Genomic DNA, 15,904 nt, shown 5'->3' on the forward strand with positions numbered 1-15,904 from the left:
GTCATTGGTGTCAAATGGGTCTTTAAGACCAAGTACGCGGCTGATGGGTCGGTGGACAAACACAAAGCCAGGCTCGTGGCTAAGGGTTATGCTCAGCGGCCAGGCATCGACTACGAGGATACCTTTGCACCGACAGCGCGGATGACCACGATACGGACCGTTCTTGCCCTTGCTTCTTCTCAGAGGTGGCCCGTGTACCAGATGGATGTAAAGTCGGCGTTCCTTAATGGTGACCTGCAGGAGGAGGTGTACGTTGAGCAGCCTCCAGGCTTCATTGTTCCAGGATCGGAAGGGATGGTTTACAGGTTACGTAAGGCCTTGTATGGTCTTAAGCAGGCTCCGCGGGCTTGGAATCAGAAGATTGATTCCTTCTTTATTCGGACTGGATTCCAGAGATCGGTTGCAGATCCGAACCTGTATCTCTTTCGGGAACGCGGCATGGTCACACTCATCATCCTTTATGTGGATGATCTCATTCTCACCGGCGGTCTTGTGGAGCACATCGGAGTGACGAAGGCTGCCTTGTCACAGGAGTTTGAGATGACCGACTTAGGCTTACTCCACTTCTTCTTGGGATTGGAGATCTGGCAGACCCAGAGGGGGTTTTTCGTCTCTCAGCAGCGGTATGTTCATGAGTTGCTTGAGGCCTTTGGGATGGAGAACTGCAAGCCTATTACTTCGCCGATGGACCCGAACACAAAGTTAACCGTTACAGATCCTTGTGAGCCAGTTGATGCCTCGCAGTACCGGAAGTTGGTTGGTTCATTGATCTGGTTGCTGAACACCAGATTGGACTTGAGCTTCTCCGTGGGGCTGTTGAGCTCTTTTATGCAGACGCCATTGAAGACTCATTGGGACGCAGGATTGCGGATCTTGCGGTATCTGCAGAGTACGAAGGATCTGGGACTCTTTTACACAGGAGGGAATGGAGTCAAGCTCCAAGGATGGAGTGACTCAGATTGGGGAGGAGATCCAGACACGAGGAGATCTACTTCAGGATACACTTTTACCCTCGGCTCAGGAGCGGTTTCTTGGAGCAGCAAGAAGCAGCCGACTATTGCCCTTTCTTCGACAGAGGCAGAGTATCGGGCTGCTTGTGGTGCTGCTTGTGAGGTTGTATGGCTGCGGAGGCTGCTTGGCGAGATGGGGTTTCCACAGAGGGAGCCCACAGTCATCCAGTGTGATAACCAGAGTTGTATAGCTATTGCTCGGAACCCGGTTTTCCATGCCCGGACCAAGCATATAGAGATACAGTATCACTTTGTTCGTGAGAAGATCTTGGCGGGTGACATCTTGCTACTTTATTGTTCGACGGAGGACAATGCGGCGGACCTCTTCACGAAGTCACTACCTCAGGCTACGCTCAGGCGGCACTCCAGCTCCCTGGGGTTGGTTACACAGCCAGGAGCTGAGAGGGGGTGTTAGAAGTCATCTCCTGTCTATTTGTATACACCAGGGCCTCTGTTGTGGGTGTGCCCGCCCGTATATCATTTTTCCACACTCCCCGTATTTTTTCCCTATTTTTCCCATTTTTTCCTAGTGGCTGGAGGGCTGCCAGGTGATGCCAGGACCACTCTGAGGCTGGCCGACTGCATCTGTAGCAGTCGTGGGCTATCTGAGTGCTGGCCGACTTGTTCTGAGCAGATGTGGGGCACCAGATGCTGGCCGACTGCTGTTTTTCAGCAGTCGTGGACATTTTGTGAGTCGTGGGCCTCTTCCAGAGCTGGCCGACTGCCCTCATGGGCTTGTATATATTCCCCCCCATCCTCCTCCACTTTCTCATTCAGTTATCTCCGGGATCTTGTGTATAGAGAAGAGTTTACACACATCTCTCTGTGTTTCTTGTGCTGATTATTTTCTGCAGTCTACTTGCTCTTGTCTACCCAAGTTTGGATATCATTTCCGCTGCATATTCTGACACCCCCCACGTGGAGACCTCGCTCCCGCCTCCCCCCGCGGGGGCCCCGCCTCCTCCATGGAGCAGATTCCTGAGGATCCCGGGCCGCACTCTGCGACCCTCGGCTCCTCTTCCCCTCACCCGGAGAGCACTCCTTCCACCCCCCCCTCTCCCCTCCCCCGGCAGCCCCCCCCCCCCTCTCCCCTCCCCCGGCAGCCCCCCCCCTGACACCTATCCTCTGGCAGATGCCTCTCCATCCTCTCCTCGCTCTCCCCCCTCCTCTCCGCGAGCCCCCATCCCTCCCTTGGCCTCTCCAGGATACTCCGCCAGACCACCCACTGCCCCGGGGCAGTGCAGCTGGGTAGGCCATAGTTCAGTCCAGCGGCTGTTCCACCGCCACTCCGGGCCGGTGGAGATGGCGATCCTAGCTTCGCCCGCCACAGAGTTCTCTCCAGCCTCCCCTGGGGGGCCCCCGCGAGTGATGGGGCTCCCAGTGGATTACGGTTTTTTCAGGTGCCTCCAGCTGGATGCTGGCCCGTTCGAGACACTGGTCGCGCCCTTGCGAGTTTGCGTGGTGTGCCATCCCTCTCGCTCTCCTTCAGTGGTGGGCAGCATGGTGGCCTTCTCCTTTCCTCTCAGTGTTGCCCCAGACACAGCATGGGATTGCAACTCTGTAGAGGAAGTTTTGCGTGATCAGATACTGGAGTTTTCTCACCACTTCAGTGACTTGGGGCTCACGGACCTACTGCAGACCCGATTACACTCAGCCCGCATGAGCTTGTTTGGTATAGGAGACTGGCGGGCGGATCCGGTCCACACCTCTGTTGAGGCGGTGCTACTGATTCTCCTCCATGCCGCCCCGAGGGTGCAGCCTACCTTTAGATACATATATGCAGAGGATTGGTCTCACGCCTATGCCCTGGACAGGGCGAAGGCGGAGTGGGGCTGGACACAGAGACAGGTCACCCTCTTTTTGGAGAGACTCCGCACCCGGACAGACAGTGACTATTCTCCCTCCAAGCCGGCGCCCAAGACTCACAGAGTGGAGGGCAGATCATCCGGGCCGACTGAGAGGGGTGAGCCAGTGGCGGCTGCGTCACTTGCCATAGCTCATCCATGAGGATCCTCTCATGGAACATCCAGGGTCTCGGTGGACATCGCTGCTACATTGGTCGGGGCAGACTTCGCCAGGAGATCCAGAGGGCTCTCGTTGGAGGACCCATAGATATCCTTTTCATCCAGGAACACCACCTTTCTGCCGGGCGTACCCGCACCTGCGGGAAGATCTTGCCAGGCAGGAGTCACTTTTTGGTCACCGGCATATGGCTCCCAGGGGAACCAGGGTGGAGTATGCATCTCAGTCAACGAGCAGCTTCTATCCGAGGTTGTGGATTCTGGCACTCTGGTCCAGGGTCAAGCGCAGTGGATCATCCTTCGGGTTGGGGAAGACTGCATTGGCTTCCTGAACTTCTACGCCCCTAATGGGGCGACCGGGAGGAGAGCCGAGTTCTGGAGCACCATTAGGCAGTCCCTCCCCATGGCAGACCATTGGTGCCTAGGGGGGGATTGCAACATGCTGGAGGATGCAGAGGACAGGATGGGGGGCAGCTAGGAGACCATTCATGGGCCGGAGCTCGCTGCCTGGGAGGAACTAGTGCTGCAGGTGAGAGGCCAGGATCCGTGGACTCTCTCGGAGTTTGGCAGGTTGCAGGGGAGTTTATCTTTCTCGCGCTCGGATAGACGGGCCACAGGAGTTAACCTTTCCCGCATCGACAGGTTTTACATTGATGGGTGGGCTTGTGATAGAGGTGGCACTGTGGGCATACTTGCAGGCTCCTCGTTTTCAGACCACTTTCCAGTGCTTCTCCAGATAGAGGACCCTACGAGAGGAGAGCGAGGCCAGAGCGTCCGGATTCCAGATTGTCTCATAGAGGAGCCCGAGATTGCGACCAGAGTTGAGCAGGTCTGGCAGGAGCTGCAGTTCAGGAGAGGATCGGCAGCCAGCGATCTTGCCAGGGGCTTGCAGGAGATGAGTAGGATGCTCAGACAGGCTGCCCTGGACCATCTGGAGGCCTTCAGAGAGCAGGAGAGGAGCCTGCGGAGGAGTCTAGCGTCCCTTCAGAGACTCCAGGAGAGGGATCCTACGAGTCCTTGGATTTCAGAGCAGATGGAGTCAGCTCGCACAGAGATCAGATCCATCGAGGAGAGGAGGGTGGAGTTTCGATTCCATGCTCGGGCTTCTTTTTGGACACAGGCTGGAGACAGAGTGACTCGAGATTTCTTTGAGGCGACAGGGCCGCGCTTTAGACGAGAGGGTCTCAGGCGTCTTCGGCAAGCTGATGGCCAGGTTGTGGTGGATCCCCCCAGGGTTCGGGCGATAGCCACAGATTTTTACAGGGATCTGCTCTCTGCTGAGCCAGCTGATGACAGGGTGAGAGAGGCTCGGGAGGCAGTCTGGAGCTTCAGGAGACCGGTTGTGCCGGCCCATTTGCAGCACTCCCTTCTCTCCCCCTTCTCGGATATGGAACTGGAGGAGGCTCTTCAGGCACTTCCTCGGGGCAAATGCCCAGGAGAGGACGGTCTCTCAGTGGCTTTCTTCCAGAGGTACTGGGGTCTCTTGCATAGGGGTTTCAGATTGGCATTCCAGGAGATTATGGAGTCGGGAGACATGCCGGACAGCATGGCAGAGGGGTTGATTCACTTGATCCCCAAAGAGGGAGGAGACAGACTGGAGATTAGACAGTGGAGACCGATCACCTTGCTAGGCACAGCCTACAAGGTCCTAGCTAAGGCGATCAGCAGGCGGCTTCAGCCTGACCTTCCGGACATCATCCACTCCACGCAGACAGGCTTCATCCAGGATAGGAGCATCCTGGATAACATCTTCTCTTTCTGGGAGGCTACTGCTTTGGCTAGATTTCGGCAGGAGGATCTGGCAGTGCTCCTTCTCGACTTCGAGAAGGCATATGATCGGGTGGACTGGGCCTTCTTGGAAGGCACTATGGAGAGGATGAGCTTCCCCCCTCAGTGGATCCGTGGGGTCTCTGCACTCTACACATCGGCTCATAGCCAGGTGCTGATACAGGGCGTGCACGGAGAGAGGTTCCAGCTCTCGCGCTCGGTGCGGCAGGGGTGCCCCTTGGCGCCCTTTCTTTTTCTTTTTGTGGCGGAGGCCATGAGCACTTTTTTGACGGCACAGGATACAGGTTTGCGGGGCCTCCAGCTCCCCATCCGCACTTCGGAGGAGCTCCTAGACTCGGAGTTTGCGGATGACACTGCTGTCTATCTTCAGGGAGGAGAGGAGAACCTCCGGCGCTTCGCCTCAGCCATGGACAGGTTTTGCAGAGCTTCGGGCGCTTTGATCAACTGGCACAAGTCGTGTGGGTTGTGGGTCAGTTCTATGCCCCCCCCCGACTTGGAGGCCAGTTGATGGTTTTCAGTGGTGGCTGCCCCCCGGCACTACAGTGCGCTATTTGGGATGCTATGTGGGCATTGACATATCTCCGGAGCAGCAGATAGCCCCCCTTCTTCTGAGCATTCGGAAGAAGCTTCTGTATTGGAGTACCGCTCGTTTATCTCTGGCTGGCCGAGTGGTTGTGGCCAACCAGGTTCTGCTTGCTACCATGTGGTACATCACTTCTTGCTGGGCCTACTCTCGGGCGTGCATTGGCCAGGTGCAGAGGCTCATCAGGAACTTTCTTTGGTCCGGTGGCGACGGGCGGCCCGCCAGGGCCAAGGTGGCATGGGCTGTGATCACTCAGCCGAGGGAGAGAGGCGGCCTGGGCATTGTTGATCCTATTTGCCAAAGCCGAGCTTTGCTTGGCAAGTTGGTGGTTCGTGGCCTCCTACCAGGTGCTGAGCCGTGGAAGGAGTTTCTTGTTTCCAGGATTCTTAGCCGCACTGCTTCTCTTAGCGGCCCCTGGACCCCCAGCATCAGGTGGATCTTTACAGAGCAGCGATCCAGAGGAGTGGGCCTTGGCTTCGAGGAGCGTTTTGCAGCTAGCCTTCTGAGGGCCTGGGCGCATCTAAGGCCGTCACTCTTCCAGACTCCCCCGGGCACCGATGAGGAGCGCCTGAGGCAGCCATTGATCTGGAACCCCTTGATCCGACTTCCCAGTGGTCATATGGTTGGATTGCGGTCTCACGTGTCGTGGGGCCCGTTGAGCTCCGGCCCAGCCCAGTCCCTAGACAACTGGATATGTTTTCAGCAGCTGCCTCTAGAGGGTCAGGAGAGGAGACTCAGCGGGATGAGGGGCAGAGAGTTGATGAGGCAGGACATTGAGGTGGCCATCCCCTGGGAGTGGCGGACCCCAGTACAGGACCCTCTCTCTCCCACAGTGGATGGGCGTCTTTACTCGGCATGAGATCCTTCTAGCGGTCTGCGGCTCAGCAGAGAGAGTCGCCCCACTCACTTTCGAGGTGGGAGAGAGTGGCCAGCTTCAGAGGACACGACTAGATTTGGATGAGCTCCAGGGTTGTATTTTTCAGAGGGTGCGGGTGGTCGGCTTTCATCAGAGACAGTGGCATGTAGACCCCTCACCGGCCTCGATAGGGGAGGACTTTTCTTGGAGATTATGGGCTTGGGACAGCAGGCCTCTTATTTGCCTTCAGTGGGATCGAGGTGAGTGGTTTTGGCGAGATCCCTACTCGGCCCCTACCAGCCCAGGCATCCCCTTTTTTCAGTACACAGCGAGGCTGGGGCGACGGATTCAGAGGCACAGGATAGCGGGCACCCCGGCGGCGGCCGAGCATTGGCGGCGACAGGGGCTCTCCCCTGCCTTCCTCAGGGACTTCTGGCAGCGCCTTTGGGCCAGCTTCTGCCCCCGGAAGGTGACGCTTTTTCTCTGGCTTACAGCGCATAGAGGACTGGCTGTGGGGGCCTGGCTAGCTTTTGGCAGACACCCAACGTCCTGCCCTCGGTGCGGCCATGCACAGGAGTCGCAGCGGCACTGCTTATGGGATTGCCCACAGGCACAGCAGGTCTGGCAGCGCGCTCTCAGGATGGTTTTTGCAGGCTCGCCAGGTGAGATGATGGTGACGTGGGGTGCGGTGGCTTGGGCCACGGACAGCGGCCCGGCCCTTGGATATGAGGACGTCCCTGGCAGTGCGACCATCCAGGTCTTTGGACAGGGCGATGGCGATGGTTCCGACGCCAGACTTCTCTTCGGCGGTCTCCCAGGAGGGGGACGGGCACAGATGGGAGATGATCAGCAGCATGACGGCTTGGCACATATGGAGAGCCCGATGCAGGGAGGCCATTGACCACCAGGCGACTCCACCGGCGGAGGTCATACAGGCCCTCTGGGTGGACATCATTCACACCTTGAGAGGACACTGGGGGAAACTTCAGGGCGACTCGGATCGCATGAGAGGTCGCCGCAAGGCTTTCCTCCGCACTTTGCAGCCTGGCCCTTTCCTCATCGCGAGGGGCGAGGATGTCACTTGGCACTATAGGCCTCTAGTTTGGCTCTTCTCACCTCCCACATGTACTACTAGGTAGCCCCCCCCCAGAGAGCGGCCAGCCACGGGGGTGGAGCTCAGGTGTTCACTGTGTGTTTTTTATCCCTCCTTGTGAGGTGAGCTTTGTAGCCTTATGGCGTTTTCTCATTAACTAATAGAAGGATCGTTTTTCCAAAAAGAAAAAAAAAAAAGATACTTAGTGCTCATATCATTAATATTTTGAGACAAAGTATCATGGAGGACCTTATCCTTTCCCTAGGGTAGGGAAAGGTCCTCTGTCCTAGCACTCATGCCGAAAAAGATTATAACCGTCAGTACTCCAAGCATCATTGCGAAACATCTGTTCCTGTAAGTACACGTTCCACACATGACCATCAAGCGTCGGAGTCTTGGAAACGTCGACGCAAGAGGACGACATTAGATCATAATACGTTTGTTAACTTCCAAAAATCTATCTTTTCAATTGTATGTGTAACTGTGTTGGGTTCTTTGCTCAGGTAGTCCCCCAAAACAGGAGTTCTATATTTTGGATATGTTTGGATTTTGTAACGCCTTGTTTCTATAAAAGGCTCCTCTCCATCATTCCCTTTTTGTCCCTGTTCACCACGAGGAAAGAGGGGGGGGGGTGTATGCCGATGTAGGCTGTCTTTGTCCCCTAGGCAGGACTTGACCTGAGCCATGCTTTATAAATCTTTGAGCCATGCTTTCAGCCTCTGAGCCATGTTCATGAGCCACTGAGCCTGTTGTTGTGGGTTTCATGTCTGGTCTTTGCTTGTGCTGGAGTACGGGACTATTGAAGGTTATGCATGCAACTCCACCATCACTCCGAAGGGGGTTTATTGGGTATTTTGGAGTTAGTCTGGAGTTCAGTTAAGTGTCCTTAGTGATGTGAACACTCTAGGTGTGAACACCCTCTTATTTAGGGTCAAAAGATAAGACCTTGGTGCCTATAAAGCATGTACTTAGGTCCTTCACGCACATATTATGAGTACCATTCAAGTTGTGCAATCTCTCTCATACTTGATCTCTACTCCTCTCTCTCTCTCTCTCTCTCTCTCTCTCAGATCCCAGCCTTTGGGAAGCCTATGCACCACAGTTGTATGATGTGCCAGACCAACCTATACCACAAATGTCACACATCCCCCGGCCTACATCATCTTATCTCTTTGATCTCCCCAATGTCACTAGGGCTCTTAAAAAGCTGCATAATGGGAGAGCAAAAGATCATGAGGATCTACGCACGGAACATTTTGCCCACAGGCACCATGTATTGGCTCCCATTCTTGCTAGTCTTTTTAAAAGAGCACTTTGTGAAGGCTTCCCACCCTCCTGGACTACCAACACCATTGTTCCCATCCACAAAGCAGAAGACCCCACGACCCAGGTAACTATAAGACTATCATGATTGGTCACACAATGGCCAAGATCTATGGGGCAGTACTAGAGGATATGATTAGCTCTATGGCAGAGAGGATGGGAAATAGAGCATTAGGCCAGGCACGCTTCAGGAGAAACTTCTCCACATATCTTTACTTTACGGGCTATCATAGAGGAGGCGTGGTCCTCAAAGAGACATGTTTATTGCTTCTTTGTGGCTTTCCGCAAAGCCTTTGACTCCTTCCGTCGATCCCGTCTGATAGGACGCTTGCAGGAGCTCCAGTTCTCACATGAGATGATATGGGGTGTGATGGCACTATATGAGGCAGTACTCGGTCAAGTACGTGCACCCGGTGGGACCTCGGGAGATATATGTAGCACTATTGGGGTTAAGTATGGCTGCCCACTCTCACCTACACTCTTTGGCCTATACATTGATGAGATTGCAGTATTTGTGGATAGTTTCGGAGGTAGAGGTTCACCATTGGCTTAGTCAGTAGTGCCCATATTGCTATATGCTGACGACATTGTCTTGATCTCAGATTCAGCCGAGGGTTTACAGAAACACTTAAAATTGGACAGATTTTGCAGGGGGAGAGACCTTACGGTCAATTTGGGCAAAACCAAGGTTATGGTCTTCAACACATCTTAGGCAGTCGCCTCACGATTTTCTTTCATATACAGAGATGCACCAGTGGTGATTGTGCAAAAGTATGTGTATCTAGGAGTCACTTTTACAGGCCCTTTGTTCTGCATGACTATAGCTGCCACTGACTGACTTGCGAGGAGCATGCGTCCCTAGCCCGTAGGGCCGTATGGAGATACAATGTTTCCACGCACATTTCCAAGCACCTCGCACTAAGTGCTGGCTCTTTGATACTCTAGTACAACCAACGGCTATGGATGGTGCAACCTTTTGGCGACCAGGCCTAGGGAAGGATCAGTGGAGGGCATAGAGAGGCTACAGGTGATGATTTTGTCACGCATGATCAGGAGTAAGCCATCTCTACCACATGAAATTCTTAATGCAGTGTTTGGGGTGGCCCCACTGGTTACAGATGCCCTTTTTCAGACTGTCACTTATATTCAGCATGTATACACGCTTAACATAGATCGCTTCCCACCACTAGCACTAGTCCTCTATGCAATTATGCTGCGAGAGGGAGAGGTAGCGATTGATCAACCGGATCATCCGGTTAAATCTACTTGGGCTACACATACACCAGACATGGGTGTCTCCGTCAGAGATTGGTAAGAAGTGTGAGTTCTAGAGAGATCACTTCTTGAGACTCTTGGAGGATGGATTCTTTGAGATCTCGGGATACATACAGATACACACGTCACATGCTATGCGTATCACGATCGGCCAGCTCAGGGTATCCTCCCACTGCCTCAGAGTAGAGACTAGTAGAGCTGAGGATATCCCACATGAGGAGAGGACATGCCCAATATGCACCACAGAAGCAATAGAGGATGAGGCCCATTATATGTTCATTCGCTCGGCTTACTACGAGATATGGCCCTGTGAAGAGGCTTCAAACGGCTGCAACACAGCTACTCTGCCTAGGATCTGCACCAAACCGCCTCTGAAATGCATATATCTCTGAGAGAAAGCTTCAAATGGCTACGACACAGCCACTACATGCTCAGATCCGTGCTTCCGTCTCAGATTTGCACTAATGAGCATGCTGCAAGAGCTTGTCGCCTGTTCATGTAGTTTTTGAAAACATAGCCAAGAACCCTAACTACAGCCAGCAAAGCTCACAAGATTCACCTAACTCCACTAAACTTAGATGTGCTTGAGCAGATCTAGCGTTTGGAAGAGAGGCATCAAGAATATTTCAGGAAAATAGGGAAATTACAGAAATCTTTTTTTTTTTTGGGGGAGAGAAAAAAAAAGTTTTGAGCAAGAAAAGAGAGGATCAAAGCACTTGCTCTGATACCAATGCAAGAGAGGTAAGTCCCATTAGAGCTTGAGTGGGCACAAGATAGAAGAAAGCTTACTTCTACATAGCCAAGGTTGCATAAGCACTCCAAGAAAATGTATTAGCAAACGATTAGTACAATGATTATCTCTTGATTAGGTCCCATAGTTGTCTTATATACTTGGCCCTCCTTTCCCACATATTAACCTATGCCCATGCCTAAACTTATACCATCACCTAAACTAATATGTACTTGACCACTTATTATGCCCGTGGCTCACCATTGTTACAGAGTCTTTATCTTCAAGGAGGCAACAGAGGAAGAGTGGGGCTGGAGGTCTGCATCTGAGAATTGGTAGTTGAGGCCAGCCTGGGTTGGGGGAGATGGAGCAGCTGCCATGAAATCCTCCGATAGAGGAAAAAACGCTAATAGCTACCATGAAAGATCAAAGCGGAAAGCTATACAGCAGCATGGGAAAATAGGCACACAAGACAAACACACAAAGACAAAGAAAGCAAGGGCAGGGTGTCAAATCAAGGAGACCAGGACGGGCCGTGGGGGCGGGGGCATGGGTGGGGATGATGGGTGCCCACAAAGGCAGGAGTGGAGGAGCAGCAGTACCATGAAGTGGTTTGTGGAGCGGGATACACAGTCCAGAAAGGTGGGGAGGGCTGCGCACTAGCTCGCGGAGCTTTTCAGCTCCGCGGTACACCATTTCTGTTCTTTTAATGTCTTAGCTCATTTTGCTGGTAGATTGTTTATGTGATTTAGGGAATGTAAGCAATAATTACATCTTTTGGGGCACCTCCTGCTACTGGTGCCTTCGCTTTATTGCTAAGCTTTGCCTCTTGCAATGCAGACGCTAACTGATGCTGGTCAGTATATAGTAAGATTTGGGGAGGTTTCTTCTGATGATGGACCAAGTTTGGCATCACAAACTGTGGCCACGGAACAAGCTTGTGAAGTTGATGTGGAGTCTGAGAGCGCGGTACATAAATCCTACGGGAGTCTGTCCATCCATTTGAGAATTTTTAAAAAATGAAACATTATTGAGCCGCATAAGTTATTGTAATATGTTGGATGTGTGCAGAATGTTACGTTTACAGCCGACCGTCCATTGACTGTGAATGAGAGAGCATGCACACTAGCTCTTGTGGTTTCTCTTGACAATGATTACTTCTCGAGGCATAGTGGGGGTGCATGGTAAGACTAATCTGTTTTAGATAATGAACTTAGATCCGTGTATACTTGTTTTTTGATGTATTTATTAGTGCTCGATAAACAAAAGAAAAAGGCTCATTTAAATTCCTATGATTACTATTTACAGGCTTATTCCGATTCCTTTTTTCATGGGAAGTGGAGAATAATGTAAAGAAAATGTCCCCATGATGCATGCACCATGGTTGGCTGCAACACAATGTCTTATCTTGCCAGGAGTAAGCGAGTAACCTGCCAAACATTATTCTTGTAGCTGCTTTCTTTTTCTCTTTCAAAAACTGAAATGTTTGGGTTTTTTTTCACGAGGATAATAAATGAATATAGAGCCCAACAAGTTTTGGAACACTGATGGGTGGGCCATGTGGTGCAATCTGGGATGTCCGTGAACCCATTCATGTTCAATCGAATTTATCTCAGAAAAGGTTTACCTCTGCTAGTAGGACTGCTGTTCTAATCATCATGATTTAAGCTATCCTTGCACATTGCAAGCACTAGTGCATAGTGAGCTAGAAGAAGGGATGGAGAGCATGCTCTTGCCTCCCTTTGATGTTCAAGATGTTTGCCTTTGGTGTGAGATGGGGGCTAGTACCAGTCTTTGTGAGTACATCATTTTTTTACTATAGCTGAGATGTGATCCTCATGAAGGGTCATTGTGCCTACAAAAAGACTAGTCAGAGAACCTGTAAATTAGCAGGAGTCATTTTCTCAACAGAGCACGAGTGCAAAGGAAGACGATCATGCACCCTTCTTACGTCCTGTGGTGGGGCTCACCTGGACATCTAACATGTTTTTTTATATGGGTGTCTCTTACTAATCCTTAATCACGTCTAGAAGCTGGTGAGATCACTGAAGAAATCCGCATGCTAATCACTAGATTCAGTTCACCATTGAAGTGTTGAAGGGGGGGGGAGCATAAAGGAAGGTTCCTAACTCTAGGGGAAGGCCCCCATCTTAAGAAGAACAATTATGCAAGTGCAAGCACTCTAACCACAATTGACGATATAGCTCTAGAGTTTTGTATGGTCCAAGAGTCTCAAGCCTTGTGTAACATGTAATCCAGATATATCACCATGCTTTGATCAACCTCAATTCTATTTGGAAGGTTTTAGTAACACTCAAGAAATAGGTTCTCGAAAGATAAATAATGAACAAGAATCAGGTGGGTAATAATGATGATGGAAGGGGCAATGAAAAGTTGACCCTTAACCTCTTGAACTAGTGTAGGTGTATGTGGTGAAGAGGGATCCTGTTACACCCCAAGGCCCTAGCAGGGTTAACATGATTAACCACGGGTTAGGTTAACTAGGGACTGGGGGTTAGGCATCTAAACGGGGAAGTTTTTGCTTAACCATAGGTATATGCTAGACGTGGGTCTTCAGAGCCAGACCTACCGGTACAAAGCATGTGGAACTGCGGAAGGAGGAGGAGGAGAAAATCCATTGCCAATATCCGCCAAATTCAGGCCAATAATGAATTATGGCCAAGGGGCTTCTTTCTAGTCTTCCAAGGTCTGAGGAAGGATGGACTGCGATGGCAAAAAGTTCGGCGTGAAAGGGGAAGATGGCATGGTTGGATATGCATGAGGCAGTATTTGTACATTTATGTATCCATGGAACAATGGTGGAAATTACCCGCATTTTGGTATGTGTGCCAGAAAATTTCTAACTTTTTTCTCTCACTGCATAAGGTTAGATAATTGTCAGCATGGATTTGCACAATGTGGGAGTGTATACATAGCAATTGGGTGGGAACATTCTATTGTGTCGGTTCTAGGTTGGGCAGAGTCGTAGATGTGGGTGTGCCTTGGTGTGTTTACATGGTTGCATATGCAGTAGAGTGTTGTCCAAATGGTAGGGCCCCGGGTGATAGGTTCTTAATCAAATGTGTGTGGGTATGGTGTCACTATGTGTGCATAGCTCCTTATGAGATGTGGTTTTGGGATGACGGATGTGCTATCCACCACTCACTAATGCGGTCAAGCATGCATCCTACTTGGCAAAGTGCCAAGTCTACATAATTGTCTCCTAACCATCTGGCCACATTTGGCCACCATCTAGTGTCTAATTTGGGAACTGCCCGGTGCCCGGGTACTCACCATATAGGGGACCTTACAAAATAGAGCAAACCGAAGACATTGTTCTCGGGTTGTGGGACCCATTTAAGGGTCCAAACGGTTTTAGATGGCCGTGGGAGTTTCCAGTTGGATGATGCGGCCGGTTGGTCAATTTGGACCAAGTCATGGGTTGGCCGACGTGGTCCATGCTGACCTCAGGTGCTATATATAGACTAGTTGGGCAGCCTTAGTTCATCATTGAGTTCATTGTGTTCAAGCACTCTTGTAAGCAAGACATCCTCCGTTGAGAGTGCCATCAAATCTCCTTATCGAGAGCACACGGGTGGACCGACATCCATCAATATGTAATCAAAGTTTGTAAGTAGTAATATTGTTTACTCTTCACTTCTTTTCACAATGTAGTGCTTTGAATTGTGTTGTTCCTGCTTCCACTATTGTGTATTCTTACATGGTATCAGAGCATAGGCTCTAGGCAAAGTTTGTTTTGTAGTTTGCTATTTGAAGGCAAATTTGGAGAGATGGTTCAACTTGCAAAAAACATAGCCACTCGTGCCCGTCCTCCACTGTTTTGGTCACGGAAAGTTGGATGGGGCAAATTGCACTCTCTGGAAGTTCAAGGTCTATTCTTGATTCATATGAGTTGTGGAAAACTGCAACAGGGGTTGAGGCAAAGCTTGGTCCTACTTAATAGATCCACTACAGACCATATCGCCAGCCAACTGGCTTGCATTTGGTCATGCCAAATGGCTTGATTATCTCACTTGCATATTTCTGCTGAGAGATGGCAATGTCATCTGGCTTCTGCGAGACAAATAATAATGCATGAGCCCTAGATCTGTCATCTCAAACTCTGCACTATGCATCTGTTGTGTTTGTGAGATCTTTTTTTGGTGATCCCTTATCAAGATGACATCATCTACATAGAGAACAATGACCATATACTTCCCCTGCTCACAAAAGACTTATAAATTTGCATTTGAAGGGCTGCGTAAGAGACCAATACAGAACATGCCATCCCCCTTGCGCTGCCAATGCAAGAACAGTGTGGATTGTGGTTAACGTGGCTGTAGGAGCAAAAGTTTTTTGAAAGACAAAACCTTTGGCTTGTGCAAAACCTTTGACGCCTAGCTGTGCCTTGTACCTTAGCATTTTGCTTTGTAAACCCACTTGGTGCCAGTTACGTTAGCCTTGGAGGACGATTTACAAGGTCCCAAGTGTGGTTTTTGAGGATGGAGTCATATTCTGCTTACATGGCTGTCATCCACTTTAGACCCCCTTGTGCTTCAACAAAGGTGGTAAGCTCTTGAATCTTTAGTACCTCTGACATAAGAGCGAAATAAATTCACAGGATTCTTCCAAGCCTTGTTTTGCTCCTCTAACCTTCTGGACTTGCGAACATCCTTGATGGCTGGAGGTTTTCCTCCATCCAAAAGTTGCTTGTACTACTTAGGGAATGGCTTACCTTGGTAAGCACTTGAATCTTTAGTACCTTTGACATAAGAGCGAAATTCACAAGATTCTTCCAAGCCTTGTTTTGCTCCTCTAACCTTCTGGATTTGCGAACATCCTCGATGGCTGGAGGCTTTCCTCCATCCAAAAGTTGCTTGTACTACTTAGGGAATGGCTTACCTTTTTGTGGCACATCATGCTCTTGTTCTTCATCTTCAAAATCCATGTCCATAGGAAATGGGGCAGGCTGTCCTCCATCAGAATGCGAGGAAACTTGTGTTGCATGTGGAGGTTGTGTTGCTTTGGTGATTTCCTTGTTGCATGATGAAGAAGAAGGAAGCTCCTCCTCCATCCGACATGGTTGTTCTTGGAATACTACATCACGGCTCACTATAATCTTCTTTGCATGAGGGTCATAGAGCCGATATCCCTTTGACTCCATGTTGTAACCCAAGAAGATGCGTTTTTGGCTTTTGGCATCCAATTTGGTCCTCTGAGCATGT

General features: G+C 50.7%; 1 protein-coding gene across 8 annotated transcripts in view; it reads left to right on the top strand.

The window, feature by feature from the left end:
- The window catches only part of LOC147615868 (phospholipid scramblase family protein C343.06c-like), a 143,051-nt gene that overhangs the window by 47,417 nt on the left and 79,730 nt on the right, over positions 1-15,904 (top strand). For 3 of the 8 annotated variants that reach the window (XR_015262651.1, XR_015262650.1, XR_015262653.1), the window contains exons 10-12: positions 11,520-11,648; positions 11,751-11,863; positions 11,988-12,096. Coding sequence is in view for 3 of the 8 variants with exons in the window: in XM_086778488.1 (XP_086634614.1) it covers positions 11,520-11,648; positions 11,751-11,863; positions 11,988-12,027 (282 nt within the window). In the remaining 5 variants the exon portion in view is untranslated. Of the gene's footprint in view, positions 1-11,519; positions 11,649-11,750; positions 11,864-11,987; positions 12,312-15,904 lie in introns of those variants that run through there. The other 5 variants (XM_086778488.1, XM_086778490.1, XM_086778489.1 and 2 more) reach the window with 3 other exon arrangements.

Source organism: Cibotium barometz, chromosome 39 (assembly GCF_041138505.1).
Source record: "Cibotium barometz isolate CiBa-2024 chromosome 39, ASM4113850v1, whole genome shotgun sequence".
NCBI lineage: Eukaryota > Viridiplantae > Streptophyta > Polypodiopsida > Cyatheales > Cibotiaceae > Cibotium > Cibotium barometz.